The 25,221-nt window shown below is 39.6% G+C and overlaps 1 protein-coding gene and 1 long non-coding RNA gene across 3 annotated transcripts in view; one reads left to right on the top strand and one right to left on the bottom strand.

The window, feature by feature from the left end:
• Positions 1–1,520: 1,520 nt before the first annotated feature.
• The window catches only part of LOC311430611 (uncharacterized protein), a 39,315-nt gene continuing 15,614 nt past the window's right edge, over positions 1,521–25,221 (bottom strand). Inside the window, exon 4 of the mRNA XM_084507369.1 lies at positions 1,521–2,111. Coding sequence (XP_084363495.1) covers positions 1,989–2,111 — 123 coding nt within the window. The 3' untranslated portion in view covers positions 1,521–1,988. The remainder of the gene's footprint in view (positions 2,112–25,221) is intronic.
• Positions 8,615–18,617, top strand: LOC311430612. 2 transcript variants are annotated; one of them, XR_014688907.1, is made up of 3 exons: positions 8,615–8,734; positions 10,024–10,105; positions 17,906–18,617. It is a non-coding gene; the product is annotated as an uncharacterized lncRNA (long non-coding RNA). The 2 variants fall into 2 exon arrangements; XR_014688908.1 differs by lacking the exon at positions 8,615–8,734 and adding an exon at positions 9,601–9,660.

Here is a 25,221-nt window from a genome sequence, read left to right on the forward strand (position 1 = left end):
TAACAAGTTAAGACTGCATCTCACATCTTCATCGAGTAACAGCAGTCCTGAGGTCAGTCTAAGGAAATGTGTCTCAGCAAAGTCTGAGAAGGAAAATAACCACCCAAATTACCCCTTCATTTATTAAATATGATTTTCATGATTTTTATTGGTGGTTTCTCAGATAAATAGAAATCAGGCCTAAGTGTAGTTGCTTATGGGACCTAACAAATCCATTGCTGCTGCTGTGTGCATATTACTAAGTCTAGTAATGAGTATATGTATTATATTTATGGCATGTCTATATATATAGGCCCTAAGAGTCAAAGGCCTTTAGGCACCCACTTTGCAGTGACCAATGGCCCTCTCTCTGCTAACACTAAAAATATAATAATCAGGTTCTATCTCTAAATAAAAGGCATTGTACACCTCCCTGTTGTCATTCTGCATGAAATAATTCTGCATGTGTAAATGATATGTGAACTCGTTAATTTTGAATTTTGCCATGCATTCCTTCAGCATTCCCTCAATTGGAATACAAAATGAAATTTCCAAGACTTTCTAATAAAGTTCTGAAATACACAAGTAGCAGTAAGAAGAAATTCAATGGAACTATTCACATGAATAAAATTACATTTGTGCTTCTCTAGCCTTTGATGTAGCCTTTGATTCAAGAAATTATCCCTGTATATAGGGATATATATATAGGGATATATATAACAGACAAAGCTGAGCACAAAAACTTCTCTGGTTCTGTTTTAAAACAACATACACCTTGTTGAATTCTCTGGTTTTAAACCTCTTCATTTATGTCAATGACCACTGAAAAAGCTATAGATCATTTCAGCTCACTTAACACCACTTAAACTAGCTAACCGTTTTGTTGCTGACAGGAAATCTAATAATATGTACATGTGATAGTTATGCACAGATGTGTCTATTAAATGTGGACATTTTGTTCAACAAGAACTTCTGAGTATGGTTCATGTCCAATATATTCTGCACAGAGTGAAAGTAAAGTTCCTGAGTGATAAAATTGTTTGCAGCTTTCTATCATGTTCAGTTCATCAGTCAATTCAGGATAAAAAGCCAACCCAAAATAGGAAAGAAGTCTAGCCTAGTCAACCAGACACAGACCTGAGAGTTAGGGCTTTCCAATTTACCTACATCATGCTCCCAGTTCTTTACACTCATCTTCCCTTCACACACACTCACTTTTTACTATGAGGATTTGTAAAGAACTAATAGAGAAAAAGGGATAGACAAGACCTAAGTGATCGAACATTTATTCTCTATTGAAATTAAAATGGAACTAATTTATTTTCTCGCAGGCTACAAATTCCTCCCACTATTTCTCTGTTTTTCTAATTCCAGTGCTAAGCTGTAGGGCTGTTCACATGAAATCTCAAAGAGCTTCATAAGCTTATTTCCATTTTTTTATTTTTTTATTTTTACTGATGGCCTTGTGTGGGACAATTAAATAATTTGGGTAAGCAGTCACCCCAATCAAAATATTTTCCAGTTAATTAGCAGATCAGATATCAGTGAAAAAAAGCATATAATTTTATTATCCACCATCAGTTTGACACAGTAAATATGCTAGTATGTACACTTCTCAAATAATGACAAAAAATAATGACACAGTCAGCAGGCTGTAAATCTGACTAATTTATACTTAAAATAATTACAGAATAAAGGAGAAATGACTGGAATGACTGAAGATTTCTTAAAAGGCAAGTCACATCATGAATGTAAGTGATTAAAAAGAAAAGTCTTAATTAAAGCCTTGATAAAGCTGCCTAAATACAAGGTAACTTGAATTAAACTATTTACTTTGTTGGTAAACTGGACAAGTGCCAAGAAAATCAAAACAAAACAAAAAAAGCAAAATTGTCCACTGAGTTTAGTGCTATGTAGACCAGGCTGCAACTTCATAAAGGCTAAGGATTAGGAGTATGGAGGTGTATATATACCTAACGCAGAAGTCAGGTAGGATGTAATTATTCAAATCAAAAACTGGTATTAACTTTCCTCCCCACAATACAGACCAGTCTGCACAACTGACAGTGCATCCTGAAGTTGACTCTTTGGGCTGCAAGTTTGGGCTGCAAGACACGGAGGCTGTCCCCATCCTGTTGAATTAAAACATATCAAGGATCACTTAATGGCACTTGGGCTAAGGGTCACGGAACAGCAAAAATCTGTACTATTATCTCTAGAGGACTCCAAAATAAGGACACCACGTGTAAGAGGAATCTGTGACTCTTTTCAATTTCCAAATTTATGTCTGAGATGTTTTTGGTTGGATGGAGGGGGATGCTGTTAGGCATGAACTGAAAATATGCCACCAACCATGCTAAACATTTAGCTGGACCAGTGGTACAGCCAAGAACATTCCCCAACAGTATTTTGTTTGCTTATGCAGACATAACTAGAGAAATTTGCCTCAGAGATTGCACATAATTAGATAGAAAAGATACAGTGCATACATAAACAAACAAACAAACAAAAAAGATAGAAAACCATAAAAAGATACAGTACATACATAATCCAGATCAGGTTCCAGAAACCATCAAAAACAGTAAAGAAACAGATGCCCAAAACAGCCTGTCCCCTGGAAAATTAGGGTATGTCCTCAGAAAGAAGAGATATTGGGTAGGATTCACAACTGGGAATGAGAGGGCCATAAACCTCAGAAAAGAATCATGGAATCATAGAAAACTGTAGTTTGGAGTGGAGGTCTGGAGATCATCCATATAATTCCCTGTGCAAAGCGAGGCCAATGGTGAAGGAAAAGCTAGTTGCTCAGAGCTTTGCACAGCTGCATTTTGAAAAATCTCCAAGAATGAAGTTTCCACAACCTCTATGGGAAACGTCTTCCAATTCTTCCCAATTCCTTCTGTGAACTCCTTCTCCTTGTACTTTGTTGTAGTTTGTGACTATCACCTGCTGTCCCTTGGCTTTGCACCTCACAGAAAAGTCTGGTGCTGGCTCTTCTATGGCCTTTCTTTGGTTGGTGGAAGAATGCAGTTACACCCTCCATTCTGATTCCTTTTCTTTGAGCTGAATTAAACCAGGTTCTTAGTCCTCAGATGATGTGCTCCAGGCCCCCAAACACCTCTGTGGCCCTCCTCTGGATCTTCTCCTGTTTGTTGTTAGTAGCCTCCTGTATCCTCAGGTAGCATATGGTTTGTCCTACTGAATCCTTTTAGCCAAGAGACTAACAAAATTCCCTAGCACATAAGGTGAAGGTGGGAAAGAGGGAAAAGGAAAAGTTGCTTCCCCAGGTTGTTTTTAATTGGAAAGTCTCTTGTATTCTTTTGTCTTAAAGGCTACATTCCTTGGTAAACAACAGGGTTTTATTCAGGCATGTATGTGTATATATCTACACATGTACACATATATATATACGTGTGCTTGTGCGTGTTTATAAATATGCATATATATATGTGCATGTGTCTCTCCTACTGACTTGGTTAAAGTGCTACACTCTATGAGATGAGGTACCTCAAAATTTGACCCTGCAGCTTAAGGCACTTACACTCTTTTTTCTGATGTGACCCAGAGTGCTCATTATAAGAGAAATTATTTACATACTCATCTTCGTACTGCCCCAGGAGCAATACATTCTTTGCAATCCTAAACCCCTCTCCTGAGAGGCAGTTCTGTTGCATGGCTGCTATTTTTCAGCCCATGACAGAGTATCAGTTGACTTGCAAGGACTAACCTGTATCCATACACCACTCACTGGCAGTGTGCCATGAATTTCCTTCCTATGAGCTACAGCTCACCCTAATTTATCTTTTAAAGGATTTAATGAAATGCAGTGTTACAATCCAGCTTTATTAAACAAACAAAAAAAAAAAATCAAAATAAAACAACAAAAAAAAAGCACACAAGCAAACAGAAAAAAAAAAAAAAAAAGAAAAAACACCCCAAATCTAGAGTACTGAATAGCAGAAAAAAAGAATCTCGTGACAGAGACAGGCTTCTTTCATATCTGTGAAACTTTCCCAGGAAGAAAATCCTGTCAACTTTCAAAAGTTCCTCATCTATCCAGACATTTCAGTTAGAGCTGTGTTTTTGTGTATAATAAATTGCTTCTAGTTGGCTGAAAATCATTTTTAGCTCTTATCTCTGTGATCAGTTACCTCTGCTGTTCTTTAATGGCCTTCACCTCATTATGCAACTAGTCATTAAAAGCTTAGTATCCAGTACAATGGTAGCTTATGTAAAGTGATCTATGAGAGCTTTATATAGGCTTACCAGCCGCAGCCTTAATTTTACTCATTCGTCTTAATTTTTTGTAATCATTTTTTGTAAAGAGGGTATAATGTCAGGCATGCTTCCCTGCTACTGACAGATCCAATCTAGCAGATAATTACCATAAGGAAATTGATGCTTTAGTGTGCAGGGGAGAATTTAATTTACTCAGACATCCTACAGTACAATGCATTCCAAAAGATATGAGGATTTAAGTTTTTAAGAAATTAAATTTCACTATTTAACATGATTACTTATGTTGAACATCATTAACTAGCTTTTTTTTTAACTGTTTGATATAATTACAAGAACAGTTATTTGGTCTAAAATCCAAAGTCATCTTTAAATAAGGGTTAAGGATCCATGAAGTATAAAAAAGAAGGTTGCGTTCTTTCTCTCCCCCTCTCCAACACCAGCCTTCCAGTAACAGCATTAAAAAATCTATAGAGATTAACTGAGCCAATGCTTGAACTATAGAGCTTTTTCCAATGATGTTTTAATAGATCCTTTGTTATCAGCCTATTCCACTTCACCTCCATTGGTCAGGAAAGCTTCTTTAGTCCTATTCACAAACACAAATTGCTTAGAACATTTCAAAAATGATAGAACCATGAAGGAGTTGCTGAGATCCCAATTAAGCAAGATGAGTAACTTATGTTTAATTTGTGTCATTTAATTACTTCCAGAGAAATCCATGGGATTTAGCATTAGATTAATTCATTTAATCTCTATAAAACTGTTTACTCTCCGTGAGAAAACTTTCCTTCTAACCTACAGAATATATGCCTTAAAAGCAGGTAGCATAGAGCACAACAAAGTCCCAAAATATTGAGTCTTTTGAAAAATAAAATTTTAAAGTCCTGAAAAACCTTCTTCTATGAAGTCTAGCAGCTTTACCTTGATCACTGAACTTGCTCTTTGATACTTCAGCCAGAAAATTAGAGCAACTGAATTTTGTAAGCCTGCTCCTTTTTCTTCTCTGAAGTTTTGCTAAACATTTTAATACATTTTTTTCCCCTCTTTTCCATTTGTTATCAGGTTGTACAGACAGAGAACACAAAATACAAAACTGTCAGGTGTTTGACAAGTATCTGCAAGTTGCAGGATCTGTCACTAGAATTTAAATACCATCTGCGGCTACCATATCCTCATAATTGTTGCACAAACAGAGCTAATACCAATTTTAAATATTTTTATGTGGCATATTTTCCATTCTGGATTCAAGTGCCCTCCCAAAGGATAAGAGGCCATCACCACATGACATTTTAGATTTTATGCTGGCCAGAATCTTGACTGACACACCATGAGCAGCACTGTCAGCATCCGAGTCTTTGCTTTAGTCTCCAACTGGCTCCTGACCACAGCTAGTCTGACTACTAAGTTTTCCTAGGTGGCCCACAGAGGACTTCTGATCAGGTAGTGTTTATTTAAATAAATAAATAATAATTAAAAATAATAATAATAATTACTTCAGTAGGGATAGATTAAGGCCAGACATTGGTGCCCCAGATAATCAACTCTAAAATAGCTTCTGTCCTTTCTTAAAACAGCTTTGTCAAAGGTGCACTTTTCATATCTGCAGAAAAGAAGGTAAGAAACTGTAAATAGGAGGAAGGAATTATATGACTCAGTATTATTTCTAAAAAAAAGGTAAAGCCATGCCATATCATAATGTCAGCAATGACATCAGTGCTTGCTTCGAAGCAGTTGTTTTTTACAACTGTGTTATAAGAATGACCCAGAATGTAGAAAAGGGCCAGCTGATAACAGCAAAAGCACAGAGTGTGTGAAGCCATGCTCTTACACGGTCTGAAGGGACTGCACATCACTTGAGTCAACATCCCTCACAGGTCACAGCTTACCATAAGGGGACAATGAACCAAGAAAGAGAAGGAAAGAGGAAGGGTGCATGGCTATAACAGACACTGCCTGCTGCAATACTTTCCTTAGGCTCTTTCCTTTCAAAGTAAGTAGATCCATTTACACTGGAAAATATTTTCTCCTCAGTTCTGGAGTCCCCAGCACAAGAAGGACATTGACATCCATTGACCTCTTTGAACAGATCCAGAGGAGAGACATAAAAATGATCAGAAGGCTGGAACACCTGTCTTGTGAAAAAAAAGGTTGAGAGGGTTGGAGGTTGAGTTCAGTGTGGAGAAGAGAAGACTCTGGGGAGACCTTATTGCAGCCTTTAAATGTAAAGATGACTTATAAGAAAGACAGAAAGACTTTTTTTTACCAGGGCTTGTGGTGGTAGGACAAGGGGCAAATGTAAGCTGAAAGAGGGCAGATTTAGATTGGATATAAGGAAGAAATTTTCATGATGATGGTGGTGAGGCACTGGCACAGGTTGCACAGAGAAGCTGTGGATGCCCCATACCTGGAAGTGTTCAAGGCCAGGCTGGATGGGGCTTCACTTTCCAAAGCTTGCCAAAAGTCCAATACCAGACAAAAATCCCTTGCTCTGAGGAGAGATCCTACCTAATAATTATTTGCCTAACACTGAGTTTGACTTGTCTGTACTTCAGTCTTAGCAGCTGAAGGAGTTTAGTGACTGAGGGAGGTACATTTATGATCTGTGCAAGTACACCAAGGCTTCTCTACCACAGGTGTTCGCAGCTTTTTTAAAAAATCCCATTCTAAAACTTTCAAAATAAGTAGGAAGAAAATTGTAAAATTCAATGGGCTCTAAATCAGTAGTCATAACTGTACTTTCTGAATCATGTTCCACCTTAGACAGTCCGGACACAAATTTGCCTAGCCCATGACATCCTAGCTGTGCCTTTGCTGGGCGTTGCCCTCTCTCAAACCTGTAATTCATCCTAGGCACTTAATAAACTTGTGTATAAAGTATCTGTATGGAACATGGTGCATATTTATAGAAATAACACTCATTTTAACTATATATGTATAAGCATATATATCATATATAATATAAAATATAGATACTTAATGCAATAAATACATAAAAGTATATACCTACAAACACTCGTTTCAGTTGTTTACTAAAGCCTGCTCAGAGGTATGTTACTGTCGAATCTAAACCAGTAACCTTGGAACATAGGAAACATTCTGCTCTTTTATGAGACCTCCTTTTATGATTTTTTTTGTCTTAAACCAACCCCATAGCTGTGAAAAAAAAAAAAAAAAAAAAAAAAAAAGTGATTTATTTTCTTTGTTTTTGGTTTTTTTTTTTTTTTTTTTTTTTTTTTTAACACAGAGAAATGTGTTTTCCTTTCCCCGTATACTCAGAAGACAGTTTTACCACACACTTCCAAAAAGTTGAAGCTTCATATAAAGGCCAGGTGTGGAAATTTTTAACCTGAATGCTAAAAGTTTGAGAGTGGTTTAGGTGGGTGACTGACTCAGAAGAGTGGGTTAAGATGGAAATTATTACGCAACATTAACAGAGACATGTAGGGGGATACCACTGAAGTAATAGACGGATTTATTAATGAAAATATGTAACACAGTATGCCATACCCTTTTAGCAGCTAACAAAAACCCTAACTTTGACTGAACGATAATCACAGGTCATGTTTTAACCTGGTGAGTGCTCTTGCCTTCTTTCTATTCTTTCTATAGTCCAGGATGCTGTCTAGTTAGAACCATGTGAGGGAGATAGTAAAGGCAGATTTGGAAACTGTAAGAGAGTTGTCTCCTGCTCAGGGGAAAGGGCAAACAGCTTGTGATCTTAGTTTTGAAGAAGGCAGCAAAAGTTCTGGCTGTAGGATGAGCTGCCTCCCTCTGGGGCATTAGCAAGCCTTCCTCCAGCTGTTCCACCAGGCTGCAGCAATACACCTCACCTGGCCCCACGGAGGTATCAGAGCTGAGGGCACTGCTGTGTCAGTGGCATTTCAACCAGAGACACCACACAACCACTCCTGCCATAGAGGGGGGCATTTGGCAGCACTTGCAAACCCCTTGCTTACATTCACCCCTTGGGGAAGTCTCTGTTAAATGGTGTCTGGGCACTGAGAGCACTAATGGTCTTAACGGCCCAGAGTATCTTCACTTGGGGCCTCCTAAACACCTGTTTTAGGCAAAGGAAAGAGACAGGGAAAGGAAGGTTTTCTTCTCTTCAGTTTTCTTTCTTTTTTGACCTATGAATCATAGAGGATGAACATAATTTTTATTTACTTCAGCCAAATTCCACTTTTGAGACTGTGGAAAAAAACAAAAATTGAGAACCGCCTCGGGGGTCCCCTCTTTCCTGCATGTCGCCTTGTCACTGAGCCAGGTCAAGGGCACAGCACAAGGAAAGGCAGCACCAGCCTAGGTCTGTGCCCAGCTGCCAGGTCTGTGTCAAGAGGTCAGGGTGCTGGGACTTGGCCTAAGGCCTCCTCCTCCCCAGTTGGGCAAAACAGGGCATGGTATGGGTGCAGCAAATGAGGCTCTGCAGGTCTGGCTCAGGTGCAAGCAGAGAGAGGGTGGAGGGCTTCTTCCACTAGGTAAACACTGCAGATGGCACAGATCTTCATGCTCTCTGAATGTATGTGTTATATTGTTTTAAGTATCAGCCTGTAAAAAATGTTGCTTAAAAGTGAATATTAAGTTAGTCCTAGGGGAAAAAAAAAAAAAAAAAAAAAAAAAAAAAGCCTATAACAGATTTATCCTTAAGGCTTTCTCTGAGTTAAATTCATATTTCAATTCTGTTTTTCATGTCATTACGTAAATGAAATGGAGTTTTTAGTTTAATAATTGTTTTATTATAGCTGATGCTGTCTAGAGTGATAGAGCATGGGATTATTATTTTTTTTTAATTCCTCTTAGAAGTTCAACTGGGAAATCTGCATTTCTTCCCAGAGCCTTCTGCTGTCAGTATTTCAGCAGTGATGGTATTGGAGAAGCACAGGATAACACAGTGGTCCTTTTCAAAAACAATTGCAGTCACTGGCCCTAACTCCACAAATAATTATACATGTGCTAAACTTCAACACATTAGATGTTTCTGGTAATTGTGATAATGTTACTCACTGGGAACCATTGCTGCTTTCCTCCATGACATTATCAGCACAGCCAGGCTGACAAGCCTTCTCATGCCCCACAGTTGATCCAGGAAAACCCCCAGAGGGGGGGAATTCGGCTATGCCCAATATTTGACATGGCCTTCCTCCCCAATTTGTAATTAATTGTCTGAAAATTCCCTGCTCCAGGAAGAAGCAGTAAGGGAAGATCAAGGTTTTGGGCAGGACAGGAAATGAGCATGCTGACATTGTGGGAGAGATTGTAACCAAAACTGGGGACCTTGACAACTTTGAGAAAGATGCAGATGTGGTTGGAAAGTAAAATGACTGGAGGAAGAAGTGGAGATGAGGATAAAAGGGCTGGTGACAGCAGTGGAACAGTAAAGGAAGGGGATGTAGAGGTGCATGTGAGTTAAGGGATAGAGCGCAAACGTACCTTCCTCAAAGAGGAGTAAGTGCCTGGGTGTATAAATGGGTAGGAGAAGATGGCTGTATGGGGGTATAAGGTATAAGTTTTATTCTACTAAGGTCAAAGACAAAAATTCCATGGTTTTATTAGTAGATGGTCTTGGATTTGTAGAAAAAAAAAATGTACATAGAAACTTTGCTACTACTGAATACATTAATAATCAATGAGTGCAGAGTTGGGTAAATACTAACCACCTGAAAATCCCACATATGTTTTCTAGAGACAATCACCAAAAAAATGGAGGGGTGGAGAGGGGCAGGGAATCACTAAGCTATCTGAAATGTAATGCAGCTGGGCACAGAAATTGGTCTGAGAGTCTGGTTTCTTTTTGTCTTTGGATATTAGGCTCAAGAAGTGGAGGAAAGGAATATCTCGGAACTAAAACTGAAGAAGACTGCTTCTGTCCCAGTAGCCACTATATTCCTTGGTATGACCACCTATAATGAACTGTATGCATAGTGTTTTGAACTCCAGCAGACGATACAAGCAGTGGGTTATTTGATTACCACCTTGCTATTTTTAAGCTCTGTAGGTAGGAGCTGGAAAAAGAATTGCTCAGATAAAGTGTATGACTAATACTTTGATGTAATGTAGGCTTACATTGTTGTGGCCTAAAGCCTTACCTCTTCCTTATCCAAAGACATGATCAAGATCATGCTGAAAAAAAAGTTCCTGAAGAGAGAGATGCCTGTCCTTATTTAGCATTCTGATATCTGGTTATATATTCTGATTTATTTAAGTTAGGACGTGATCTAATTGTGATGTGGCCAACCAATAGAAAGGCTGTTGCTACTTTTATAGGGCTTGGAACAGGCCCATTCACTAGCATGCAAGTCTGCACTAAAATTGGAGCCAAAGTTATAATATCATGCTATGATACCAATTGATAAGGAAGACTGCCCAATTAGTTTCTCACTAAAGAAGCAGTGAAATCACTGCTTCTTTCAAGCAGTGAAATCACTGGAGCAGTCATTCTGTTGCAAGCCGTGCAAATAAGTGCAGTTGTTTGATACTGGGAAGGGAAAAAAGAATCAAACAGGTGATTGATAGCTAGACGTTAGGTAACAGATCGAAAACTGCTTGGAATAGTTCTTCCATGGAAAACTCAGCTATTTTTTTAAGTTAGTATGTCTTCATATCTAAGTAAATTCAAGGGAAAAAATAAAAAATGTGCTAAAATCTCCTTGCTTTCTATTTATCCTACTACTTCTCTTCAAAAGAGGAAGAAAGTGAATATGAATATGTGAGTTAATTGTCATACTGAAATTTGACGTCTTAGTGATCTTAGATGTCTTTTATTTTCAAAGAAATGCCCTTCAAGTAAAGATGTTAAACATCGTCTTCTGTTTGCAGCACACAGAAAGGTTTTTCATGTGAACTCAAGTAAATAGCTTAGAGCTTGACGAGAAAGATCATGTCAATGAACGTATATTGAGTAGCGATTGACATATCTCTTTTTAGTCCACCAATATTTCCCTAGCCCATTGAAAATGAAACGTGATTAAGCAGCTTTTGAAGCAAATAAGAGACTGATCATTAAGGGACTTTAACCTGGGAAGTGGAATCAAGTCCTCACAGGTGGAAGAAAGGTTTTGTGTTCTGGCAGAGTCCTGTAAGTATTTAGTTAGCAAGAAGGTTGCTCAAATTCTGCAGAGAAGCTTCCCTAAGACCCCTGATTTGGAGCTAGGGAGTGTACTCTGGAGGGCAGGAAAGGGGGTTGGCTGAAAGAGTGGTTTCTCCTTGTAGAAAAAATGCCTTATGCTCTTCTACCTTGAGGTTGTAGCTGAACTCCCCTCCTTGGCAGTTTTTACATGTTCTAGACAGCTGATGCTTTCTGTGGAGTCCTGTGCAAAAGCACCTTATTTCTCTGCATGAATGGTGTAGTGATTTTGGGTGGTAAAGTCATAACAGTAAACTCTGCTAGACTGAAATATGAGCATTGCAGCACCATTGTTCTGTAATTCTGTCTCTTCATCCGTGTGCCCTAATACTCCATCTGGTGAGAGAAGTACTTCCTGGTATTGGACGTTTTTTGCAGAGATCCTAATTCCTTCCTGGGGACTTGCAAACTGAAACTAGACTACAGATGTTGGATAAATGTCCTAGATAGTGACTCATTTCAGTTGGTACACAATAAGGAGTAGCATGAAATTTTAAAGATTAGTCATTTTTGTCTAGTAATGAATACATCTAGTTTCAAGATTACTGACATAAGGGCATCTGTGTTTCATTCTAGAGCAAAGAGAATCAAAGTAATATAAAAGAACAAGAGAAAAGAAAAGAAAAAAAAAGATATATTTAGCAGTAACTCATTTCTCTTAATTTGACTACGAAAAAATTACATATTTATGCAAAGCACAAATACCCAGGGCCTCCTAGCTTCACTACTGACCTAAACTGCTGGGGCTTCCCATGAAGCTGTTTTGATATGCACTTTGCCTTCCCGTATGATCCATTCTTGCATCCCATGTGATCAAGCTGGTTTGCATCCCTCTGCACCAGAGTGCCAAAGAAAGCCCAAAATCTTTACATCAAAGGAGACAGGTTGGAGTGCATCAGCCAGGGAAAGCAGGCTGAGAAGTACTGTGTAGAGTAGGTTTCTTCCTACTAGTAGAGTAAGTCAAGCCTGGTGCAAGTTGAATGGACCCTGTGCACAGCACTTGGGATGTGCTGTGCATGAATGCAGCCCCAGCTGTCCCTTGATTCAGTCACCCAATACCAACAAAACCAAGTCAGCATGGGCTTCATTTGACATGGGCTGTACAGGTCTGCCTCCAGTGCCAGAGGCAGCCAAAGGAAGCCTGTGTTGGAGTCCTGCCATTGTTGCTGCACGGCTGAGCTGAAGGTGCTTTGGTTGGCTCAGCCCATGCTAGAGGGTTGTGTTTCCACCTGCAAATGCTAACATACCCTGTGAGTTGTTAGAAGGGCTGATGAGCCCCCGTATGACAGCAGATCTGGCTTACTGTCATTCATTCCTTCTAGACATACTCTAGCATGATCAGACCCAAGTCCAGAGCCTGTATTACAGAATGTCAGCTGAGTTGGAAACGTACTGCTGTATCAGAATGAGGTGTGCTCATTATATATTTGTTTTATCTCTGAGATCAGACTTCTTTTTGTTGTAATGCTTGTTCTGGGTAAATCACATGAATAGAAGCTCTTGATGATGAATTTTCCTTGTCCTATTTCTAGTTGTTAAATATGAATTACCTCAAACTGCCTCTCTTTTTAAGATAACTAGGCACAAGTTTGGAGTTGATAGTGAGTAGTGTAGTGTTTTGTCTCTATTGAACAGGAGAGGATAAGGAAAGGCGTGGTTAAGAGGTTCCTAGGACATTTATCTGAACCCTGTCTACATTTTGATAGCAGAAATCTTTCAAAATCCTGCTACCTACTGAGATTCTCACTACTTCCTTCTTTCAGACAGCCTGATATATTTCTAGAAAAATCTTTCCCACCATATTTTTCATATATACTTCCTATTCCAAACCACGAAGAATGCAGCACAGATTACTTCTTGATAAGTTTGTGTACAGGAAAGCTCTTTGGCCTTTCTTTTCAGGGAAATCCCTGCCTTTGTTAAAAAGCAAATGCTCTTCGAGCAGATAGTCATTTACACTTTCAGAGTACCATTGACACTTTATCTAATAACTCCAGGAAGTGACGAGGTACATATAAATGTTAGTGTTAAACTTTCAAAATTTTAATATATGAGTGGTAGCCTGTTCTGTCACTGAAAAATAGAGTTTTTGTTGTTGTTGTTGTTGTTGTTTTGTTTTGTTTTGTTTTTTCCCCCCACAAACCAATAAAACTGCATTTTACCCTGGAGGTATGTAATCAAGTTTGATTATTATTTTTTATATCATGTAGATAGGTATTAGTGATAAACAGAAGTAGAACTGAACAAAGAAAAAGATTCATTTTGGTACTCAGTGTACTTGATCTTAATCTAGCAGATTCAAACCCTGCAATCAAACTTTTGTCTTTGGTTAGATTTACATTTCATCCAAATTGTTGATGCTCTCTTTATGATAGGATGCTATTAGAGACAGAAGCTCTGTCTGTGATACTGCCCTACTTCTGCAGAGTGGCTATTTAAAATGCTCTCACAATGTGATTTTTTGGAAGGAAAAAAAAAAAAAAAAAGTAAAGCTTATCAATTGAGAATTTGATTTATTTAAAGAAGACTTTGTTGTTGAATGTAAATATTGTATATATACTTGTTATAACTACTATAAATACTATTACTAGAGTAGTAGTACACTGTAGTAACTACTATAAATGCATTTCAGTTTGTGTACAACAATACATTTGTTGACCTTAATGCGCTGAAAAGGTGATCTAATTCAAAAGCTTTTTCTGTTTATGAAAGAGTCATATTTCCCTCTTCCATGTGTTTTAAAATCCAGCCTTAGCAGCACACAAAGGTTCAATATTGTGATTTTCCTATTCTTAGCTCTTTCAACAGAACTGCTACATGTGAGAGCACTTACTGTAAAACAGAGGTTACTGTGTTGAGCATCATCATATTCAAGAATTAGACATAGCTATATAAGAAATGGCTTTTAGTGATCATTACTGTTGCAATGGAGGAAATTACTATATTCCTTACTCAAAACATTCCTACAAAGTCAAGCGTGACTACCAACCATACATTTATTCATACAAAAGAAGTCTACAGAATGTAGGTGTTCCCCTTACATCAGCTTATATCCTGTTGACAACTCAAATGACACTAGGTCCATTTATTAGTTTCTGGTGGTTTAACTGACAACTTTTGGCCTCATAAAATGTACTATAAATACTATCTGTAGTACAGCTTTGCTGTTCAGTGGTATACCAAGTGTTCAGATGGCTGAAAATGCTGTTTCCCAATGGGAAATGTGGCATTTGGCAATCGTTTGTTCCAGTTTCCTTTGAGGACATGAAGGAAAGGTTTTACCAAAGTAATCCCTGAGTAAAAACAGGCAACACGATGATTAATACCAAAGCATTGGATTATCGAATGAATGCTAAAGTGCAAACTTTATTATACCTGAAAAGAAGATAGGGTGATTGCATACTTTTACCTCTACAGGGAAATACATGTTTGTTCTTTCCACACACCAGGATGCTGGGAAAATTACATGGGATTGATTTCATGAGTTTGGAAATGGGCCCTAATTTTGAGAATGACTTCACAGCCCGAACTCTGGACATATTTGGCAGTGTGGATTTAAGAACCTCTTGCTCCCAGAGAAGTCAGTTCTGCCAGTGGTTTCAACACAGAGGGGGTTTGGCTCAGAAAGGACAAGTTATGATATAATGAAGTCCCACCGTGGGGTGAAAAAAAGTGGACTTGTTTTCCTCTGGAACAGGATAGTTTGTAGGGAGAGAAGAAAAAACACCCTGTCCAATTATTCCTCTTGATTCCTCTACAGAGCTATTCAGAAAGCTTATAAAATGCAAGGGTTATAGAAAATACTCTCTTCAGCCCAAAAAAGAGGAGACAGAGGGGAGGCCTCATGGTGGCCTGCAGCTCCCTCAGGAGGGGAGCAGAGGGGCAGGCGCTGAGCTCTGTGCTCTGGGGACAGTGACAGGACCCAAGGGAACAGCAAGGAGCTGGGACAGGGGAGGGTCAGGCTGGGGGTTAGGGAAAGGTTCTGCACGCAGAGGGTGGTCAGGTACTGGGACAGGCAGTGGTCACAGCACCGAACCTGATGGAGTTCAGTAAGTGTTTGGACAATGCTCTCAGATGTTTGGTTTAATTTTGGTGTGTTCCGGTGTGGACCCAAGAGTTGGGTTGGATGAACCTTGTGGATCCCTTCCAACTCAGGATATTCCATGTTTCTAGGAGCCTATGATTCTAAGTTTAGCCAATGTAAGATTAACACTTTGCTGCACTTTAATATCACTTTTCCAATACCTACATTCACCATCTTCCTCATCTGTAGAGATTTTATAATTGGTCTTTTGTTCTTTTCACCCTTCTCAAGGACAGGAGGATTCTGGAGCTGTGCTCTTATAGGACCTTAGGCAGCATGTAGACCACTTGGTGACTATCAGCTAAACTTGATGTGATGTAGGAATCGCTATTATATTGAGTTCCTCCAGACCTTTCTAGAGAGTTCATGCCTGCATAGAGAAAAGTGCTCCAGATTAGAGACTGAACCAAAAGAGGAGAGAAGGAGGCCATCACCTAGCCTTGCAGCAGTGGGCAGATGACCACCTGGCATTGGTAGGCCACAGACACCAGTCGCCCAGAGGCAGCCACCACACATACCACCTCCCCTCAGAGTTTCTTTTTTACGTGACCTTTCCCTCCCTGCACATATTAACTAGGCCTGTGACAAAGTGGAGGTAGGTAGCAGCTTGGGTGGGCTGTACATTTTCCTTGGGAAGACTTTAACCATCATTTGAAAAAATAAGTCTAAACTCTCATGTGTAGATGCAATGAAGTGAAACAGTTAAATGCTGATCTCAGAATAAGACATGAGACCACAAAACTTTTTTTTTTTTTAAGCGGCAGAGTAATAGCCTCACTGCTGAAGCAAACAGAAAATGTGTTGCCTGTGCAGATAAGAGAACCTCAGAGTACCTTTGAAACTGTGACTCAGCACACTGAAGTTACTACTGATTTACAAGAAGTTGCTGACTCATTTACTAATTGTATGTCAATGGCAATCGAAAAGTATCACTGTTTTTCTCCAGACAGACTTAGACATTGCTATTGGTGGTGATCACTAGCAAAGAAAGGTCAGAAAAGTTTTTTAGGAAGGCAAATGATTCTGCACTCTCCAACACTGATTGGCCATGTTGGAAATTACAGCCGGCTTTCAGTAACAAAAGTAATCATTAACAAGATGGGTGCTGGAGAATATTTGTTTGATTCTGGATGCTTGGTTTCTTGCAGGGTGGTAAGGAAAGTCTTTAATTTGAGATTGATCAACTCTTGGATGTCATCCTGAGGCACCATTAGAGACAAGGAAAGAAAAGAGTCAGAGACAGATTTGAGTTATTCCTGATACTTCATTTTTTTGTTGTTGTTTTTTAAGGTACACTGACTCTTTAGATCAACAATCAGATTTTTTTCTTTTTCACAGCAGCAAGAAAGATAATGTATGTCCCTGAAGGGATCTACTGAATTCAGTAAATATCTATTCCGATGCATTTTTTAATTTTTTTTTTATGTGAGGTTAATGTTTTTCCATCAAAAGTAACTTGCTAAATATGAGTTATTTTGTTCAGATTTACTAACAGTGCATGCACCAAAAAGAAGGGAAATGCAAATTAAGCAGCCATTAGTATCCAAACAGTCAGTCCCAGCTGATGTAATATTCAGCAATGTGCTCTGATTCTATTCAGGACAAGTGATGCTGCACTTCCAGACACCCATAGTACAAACCTCCAGTTACTTCCGCACACCCAAACTAACTCCAGCTTCAGTAACATGAGATGGCATATGGCTGATGCTGTGTGAACACAGTGTTCCTGGAAGTTTTGAGTTCAGCATTCAAATTGGAAGGCAATTCTAGGGAATCCTCTGTCACCTATGCCCTGCTTCCTAATTTCACATTTCCTCACATATTAAATACCTGTTCAGTAATTTTGGAGTCTTTGTGTGTCATTGTCTTTTAGTAGAGAAGTTAGTAAAATGGATGCCAGAGAAGCATTGCATAGAGATGGTAGCTAAACATTTTGGGCTTTGTAGGGCTGGTAAGGGCACTTAAGATCAACATTGTGTCTACATGAGACATCTGCTATTCACTTCATGTACAAGAATGTCACCTAACCAGCTCTAAAAATGCCTTGAAGAGAGAGAAGCTTGTTTCAGCCAAAGGGTTACCTCTAAAAGCACTCCAGGAATCTGGAGTGCAAAGACACAGGTTGAACCAGTATTGATACAACCTTCTCAGATCTCTCAAGAAGGGAACAGATGGTGCAGTTGTCTCAATGCTCCCTCACCAAGAGTCTCTAAAAGATATTTACATCAAAATCACTTCTATTTCTCATCAATTAAACCAAGGCAGGGCAGGTATGGAAACCATGAGCAATGAGCAATTTGCAAACATTGCATTCCTCTGGGCCAATGTATGTGCCTCACACACAGGGAAACTGTCTCCTCAGCAGTACTTGCTTTGCACCTCATGGAGTAGGGCCCAACCCTGAGTTTCCCATATCCTAGCTGACCATTTTATTTAATATGTGTAAAAGGATCTTACTACCTTATTTTTTTTCTTTTGTTTAGGCCTCGCTGTCCTAAGGGCTGTTGACTGAGAAGTGAAATAAATCCTTCCATGACTTAGCAGGAGTGAAGTGCTCAGCTGCTCAGAGGAACCAGGACCCTAGCAGTTGTATGGTATGCCTGGAGGACTGTTTTTTTTCTGGAAGAATCAGAAGTACCCATAGGCTTAGGCGGCTGCTGGGTGGATTGGATGCCACTGGCACCTAAATACAGGATTCACACACATCTCTTGTGAGTGTAGTCCAGAGCTTTTCCACATTGCCGTGCCAAAATGCCTCAAGTCTAACCAACTGAGAGATGAGAAGCTAGGTCACTTTTTACAATTTTTTCTTACTGTTCCCTGAAGGGTTAATTAGTATATAGCAATAATAACTGCTTGGTCTGTTTACAGTACTTTTTGACAATAGAGCCCAACATTAGTTTTACAAATAGGGAAACTAAGGAAAAAGGCAGATATTTGCCCAAATTCACACATTTAGTGAGGCTTAACACTAAAGGCAGCTCTGCTTTGCCTATTGAGTTTTCTTTCCACATGCACCCAAAGTCCTTCTTTGGAACCCAACAATTAAAATAAAATTGCCTGTACTGCACATTCCCAAAGACTTGTACTAGCTAAAAATGAGGAACATCACTGGAAGAAAAGAAAATCAACAAAAAACAAAAAAAAAAACACTTTCCATTGAAAGTTCCAGAAGGAACTTGGACAGCAAATGCATTGGAGCATCAATTTTATCCAAAATTAATGTAATTATTAAATAAAATAAATAAATTTATTTATCAATTTAATCCAAAATAAAATAAATAAAAATGCACTTTCCCATGAGAACTATATAACTATATATGTGCTATATAACTATACTTGCATAACTGCATGGAATTACACAGCCACACAATACAAAACATAATCAACTAATCCATTATGAGAGATATATATAGCAGAGGACAGTCTCTCATTGAAAGTCTTTCATGCTCATGTATATGATAAGTCCCAGACGCTGTGATCTTCTCTGCATATGGTTTTCATGGGATTTTTTAAGAGGCAAGAAAAAAGAGAATCATAGTCCGGCTCCAAGTCCTTAGAAGAGTCACAGATATACTAATAAATTTAGTATTAAAATTAATTCTGTATTAAATTCATAGCATAACAATGTATTTTATTCTGAGGAGAGGGAAAAAAGAAGATCAGTTTAGGGGTGCACCAATGTCCTCTTTCCAGAAGTTATTCTGAGAAAACTTATTAAGCACTGATTTTTGGATCTGACCTGTAACATATTGCTTGGGTGCCTGGCAATAACAAAGCTTATGCTATCATGCTCCTGGCCGTCTCTTCCTATGGCAAATTTACACTTTTTTTTTTTTTTTATAACTTTGTTGCCCATCATGCAGTGTTTCAATATTGTCTCTTTAAATATGTGAGTTCTGGTGTGGCTCTTGCAGTGCTTTTAATTCTGCTAGTTGTCAGGAACTGCTCTACACAGCAGCTAAAGCCTAAAACTTTCATATGTGCTTTGAAAGCAGTTAGTTACAGCCCTGTGGCTTCTGCACATTGTTTTTATCATATGAAGACCTAAAGGCACAGCGTATTTTCTCCTCTAGTGGTCTGCTACTCAGCCTTTTCATTCTCTTCCTTTGAACAGCTTCTGCCTCTGCTTCCTCCTCAAGGTGCTTCCTCCCCACGTCCTTTGCCCATATTTTCCCGCTATGTCTTGCAGCATCAGATCCAGTGCAGGAGGCAGTAAAGCTGCTGTGGGAACAGGAGAAGCTGTCACCGGTGCCCCAGTCATGGAGGGGCCCTACAATGAGGGGGATTCTCTGGGGAGAATCCACTAGCACTCGTGGCTCCCTCGGGCTGCGCATGCAGTATCAGGGGCTGCAGATGGTTGAATCATCCAGCTAGACTTTGTCTTGTTGGAGGAATATCTGCTTGAGGAATAATGTGGTGACAATTCAGAGTTTACCTCACTCTACTGAACTTGTTTGGCTAATGCCTTGCTGCTGAATTTTGCTTTCCCTAGTGTTTCACATGGTCTTTATGTGACACTTACGCAGGCAAAAATGAGGTGTAGCTCGCAAAGAGTTTCCAGAGTAAGAGTAACAGGGGGGTGCATGAGGGGAGGTGTTTCCTGGAGATTAGTTTATAGCTGGTATGACTCAACCCTGATAAGATCAGCTTATAACAGGGTAGCTGATCACGATTTCTGAAAAAAAAAAAAAAAAAAAAAAAAAAAAGTGCAATTTTATGTCTTGCATTTTTTCTTAGAGAAGCCATAACACTGTTGCAGTCAGCAGTTGGTGATTTTAAAGAATGAGTCTTCAGAATCCACGTATTGCCTTGCTTTTGTCACTCAGGTTACTGAGGTGACATGGTTAACACACTTACATAGCATATCTATGCTTCTGAGAACGTCTGCACCCTCGCTCTGGTCTGCAGGTCACCGGAAAGGCTTTTGCTTTCTACCTCAAGAAAATGACTTATGTTCAGAGACAACGGTGCAACCTCAGACTGCGTCAGAGAAGGGCAGGGTCCTCTTAAGATCCAGGCTAGGCCTCCTTCTCCCTCAGCATCACTTCCCCTAGCACTGTGCATATGAAGTGTTAAAGCTCTCTGTTTAACACTGACGGAAGGAAGCTCAGACTGGGAAAGGATTTGGTGAAGTTGGTGGTAAAACTAACTTAATTTCAATAAGAGCACATCTGGACCATGAGAGCAGTCACCACCACAGTTTGCTGGTATTGCTACATTAGTTAAAAGTAAGAAACTAACCACAGCACTGCCACAGATACAAGCCAGGGTGCTGCAGACAGCCACCACTATCCCTATTCTGGTGACCTGTGTGGCATTTGAGGAAGGTGGTTTAGAATTGCTAGGACTTCATCAGCAGAGGCCGTTTGTTGTACCGATGAAGTATCTACAAAGTGATCAAAGGAATTTTGGAGAAAGTGGCAGCTAAAAAGAAAAATGTGAATTTCTGTTTCTGAGAGAAACTACCTCTGCAAATGTCCATTTCTGGTAAATACCTGGGAGCACGGAGGAGGTGGGACAAAGATGGCTGAAAAAGGAAAAACAGAATATATGAAACCCTCCAAATTTTGCAATCTGTTATTAAAAGCCTTTTGGGTTGTGCATATGTGTGTCTTCTCACTAGTTCCTCAGGAGAAAAACAGTTCCCAATAAAGGTCTGTACTTGTGTGATACTGAGAGAATTAGTATTATGTGATATGTTTAGCAAATGCTGGTTAAGATACTCTCTAAACAACAACTTCAAATTTAGAGCAATGCGTGGCACACATAGGTACCTTTTCCCATTGGAGGCCATAAAACATTGACTTCATAATTAAAGGCCATATGGAGAAGCATAATGGTTACAGCTTAATGGTAGCTCAGCAGAGAGGTGAACTCAGAAGTATTTACGGTAAGGCTGCCGGTGCTTCGGAAGGGCAGCTGTGTTCATGAGGCACATCTGAATGTGCTTCCCACCCAGCGGGGAGCAATGTTCTCAGCTCCCACTCACTGCCCACCCTGGCAATGCAAGAACCGCTTGGGTGCTTTGCTATATTTAGCCAAGGCTTGGTTCTCTCCTGCCCAGGTGAGTGGGAGGTGCTGAAACCAAGATGGGGGAGGAAATGAGGCGTGTGGGAGCGAGGTGGTGCATCCTGAAGCTGGGAGGCACTGGGAAGAGGTGGGTCAGCCTCCTGCAAACCTCGTGGTGGGAGTGGAAGGCAAGGAGGTGATGCAAAGAAAAAGCAGCTAGTGCTCGTGTGGAGGTGGAGTAGGGTGTTTGCTTTGGGTGGGAAGCTTGAGCTGTGCAAATGAAGCTGCAGGGGAAAGGTGGGACTGAAAGAGGTGGGTTAGAGGAAATTGTGAATATGTTGCAGCTCCGCTTTGTGAGCTGGCAGAGCACACGCTGGGACCAGCTCCATACGGGCCGTGTGGGAATGATGTAGAAAAGAGTCACAAATTCCACTACCTATACATGATAGAAAAGTTCCCATGCCTGAAAGCTTTGTTACATGTATAGCTGGGCTAATCTTTCATTTGTAATAAGTGTTGTTATTGTCATCTTAAGAGTTGATCAGACAATATTCCTCGGCTCTAAGAAATTCCCTCCCTTCAAGCTGAAATCTGATAGTGGAGACGGACACAAATTTCAAGTGAATGTTTTTCTTTCTGAACAGGTTTTTTGTTTGGAGTTTTGCTTGTGGTTGTTGGTTGTGGTTGTTGTTTTTTGTTTTGTTTTGTTTTTAACAAAATAAAAGTTTTAAATTGAAAGTTTTCTACCTGCATTGATGGTTGATTCTTATTTGAACTGGGTATCTCTTAGCTTGAAGGGATGAGTGCTTCACACACATAGGTACAGAGAAAGAATCCCTGCTCTGAAAATCTCACCACCTTTGAGGATCAGACAAACCATACATCTATTCCACTGTAAAATCAGTGGTGTGTTAATACTTTTTAAATAAGGGGTTTGAATTAAAGATACATTGAACAGTGAAGCTGCAGGGGAAAGCTAGCACAAATTTGAATGGGAACTGCAATTTATTCTCACCGTTGATGAGAAGTTTAATGGCTAATCATGACCACTAAACAAGAATTAAAGCAAATTCTATGTAGCCTGGCATGTGGTATTCAGAAATAAATTCTTTTTCTCAGGTAGATGAGATTCCTTCTGTGGGGAAGGAATGTGTATCATCTTAATTTTACAATGGGAAAATGCTTGTGATAACAGAACAGCTAAGTGAGAAATGACAGGTTTTCTTAGCTGAAAAATGTTTCTTTGCTGATTTCTTTTAGCATTCAAGGAATGTTTGTGAGCTGATATTTCAACCAGGCTCCATGGGGTTGGATAGCACCCACTTTGAACTCAAGGAACCTTAAGTATCTTTAAGATAGAAAACAGGCAAAATGTGGGTATCATTTGTATTTCAGAAGAATATCTGTGTCTTAATTGCATGATTTTTTCTTTCATAACCAATGAATGGAAAAAAAAAAAAAAAAAAAGAAAGAGTTGGTATACTGGACAAAACATTATGTTTTGGAATTACAAGAGAAAAAGGGAAAAATAGGGTGGAAAAGAGGAACTGTTTTATTAGGTTGCAACTTGCATTCTTTATTTGGCATCTATTTCATTACCTCCTATTTCCTGCCTATAGCGTAATGTCCTCTCTTTTCCTGTTGCCCAAGCATTTTACAGAACATGTCTTGCATGTCTGTTGGCAATCAGGGACAATTTGACATTCTCTGCTATTTACATGACTTGATACCAGGTCTTTTTCAAAATAGCCCACCCTATGAGCAGAACACATCTCCCCCTTTCCATCAACGCTTTATACATTTAAGAACAGCAGAATTTCTCTGCAACTAATTTTAGGGCCACAGATCCATGTGTGCACTCAGACCAAGCTACCATTCTTGGCCATTTTCCTTTGGGGAGTCAAAAGGTACACGTGACAGCCTGTGCCGTTCCCAGCACCACAAGGATATGACTTTGTGCCAACATCTTCCAAGCATGAGTTTTAATCACCAGATCTTCTACAAGATGTAAGGTCTCCTGCAATTGCTCTTCATATCTCAGTGTTTCAGGGGCAGTTGGAACAGGTTGCTTATATGAGACCAAGGGACGTGTCCTCTAGCTCATGCCTGACACATTTCCAGACGTAAAGATAAACTGTAGTCATTTTTCGACATCCACTTTCAAACCCGTGGGGGTGGCTCTGTCTCTCCTTGCAGACCCAGTGCCCTCTCAGGCACAGCTCTGTGCCCAGCAGACAGCAGGGCACACTTTCTGCCCTGCAGATGATTTGCCACCTCAGCTCTCCTCTCCCACCTGGCACTTGCTTGGTCTTTGCTGGCCCCTACATGAGACACAGACAGACACTGTTGCAAGGTAATACACCCACTCTCGTTTTCCACAGCCCTCTGTTTCTTAACCTGGAAAGCGTGCCTGCTCAGTATCTGCCGTCACTACTGGCTTAGCTAGGCATGGCCTCAACTGTGTATCAGAGCACTTTTGTTTCAAACCCATGTATTGATACTGTTTGAGTCTACGCAGCAGGGACTTCTTCATGATCCTTTCTCACAGGCAATCATCTGGCAGACATCACCTCTGAGCTCAACAGTAGGATGACTGAAACTATTGCCCAAATCTATCCCTTCTCTATCTATTTTTCAGGTGTCACCAAGCAGGTGCTCAGTATCTCACCCTCTCATCTCAGCTTGATATCTTCTTTGGCATTACAGAGTAGATACAAGTATCTTATGATGGGTAACAATCAGTGACATCTTTTTGATAATCAAATTTTGGGTCAATGTAGTTCCATAACCAACATAGTATTTGCTGACTGACAGAAGTTTTCTGAGTTCAGTGACACATTTCTTGGCAGCTTTGGCAGTTTATTCTGCAGGAGCTCCAGTTAAGGCCATGAATTGAAAGATATCCTTTGTCATTTCCACTCCTGCCTTATGTCGACATTTTTCCTTCCATTTTTCACCATTTGTTCCACAGTATATACACACGACTATCATCACACACTCTTTAACATCTCTGTGTGGGGAGTGGTGTGAATGGTATCATCCTCAGGCACCTGACATAAGGATCTAGTCTGCTCTTTTTGCTTTGGTTTTCAGGTAAAAATAACAAAACCAAAACCCTGTGACTCAGATGTCTAATTCTGCCCGTGGTCACTGTAGTGGTCAAATGGAGCTACCAGGATTTCCTGCTTTTCAGGCACTAATCCTGGTAGTGCTCACTACAAAACTGCTGTGGTGATTATTTAAGTAACTGCCCATAGGTTCTGAGCTACTGAAGATTACACTTCCTGTAAAAATATTTTAAAGAATTAATATATGTCTATCAGATGCTACTACAGAGAACAAGAAGCTGTGGTACCCATAGCTAGAAAAAATGATATTTTTTTGTAATGTACAGAACATCTTTCAATTACGAAAGATTAATGAATTACTAGGAGGTGGAACTTAAACATCATTTAATATATAGTGGGTTCTACTAAAGCCCCCAAGTTCTCCCTCTTTTAAGCTACTTTCTGGGGAAGGAGAGATGCAGTATACACTCATATGGGTAAGTTCATACTTTTATTTTGCTTACATAGGTGTTAATAGATACGTTCTCACTTACTTTTCTTGTTAAATAAAGTGATTAGATGGGAGAAGTGCTTGTGTGAGGATGTGCAGAGTGACTTATGTTCATGACTGTTTTCCAGGCAAAAAAAAAAAGTTATATTCCATAGATCCATAGATTTTATCACTTTACATATCAGCTAGCTATCAAATGCCACTTTAAAGTGGCTTACCTGAGCAAGCT

This window comes from Aythya ferina (genome assembly GCF_964211825.1).
Source record: "Aythya ferina genome assembly, chromosome: 2".
In the NCBI taxonomy this organism is placed as follows: Eukaryota; Metazoa; Chordata; class Aves; order Anseriformes; family Anatidae; genus Aythya; species Aythya ferina.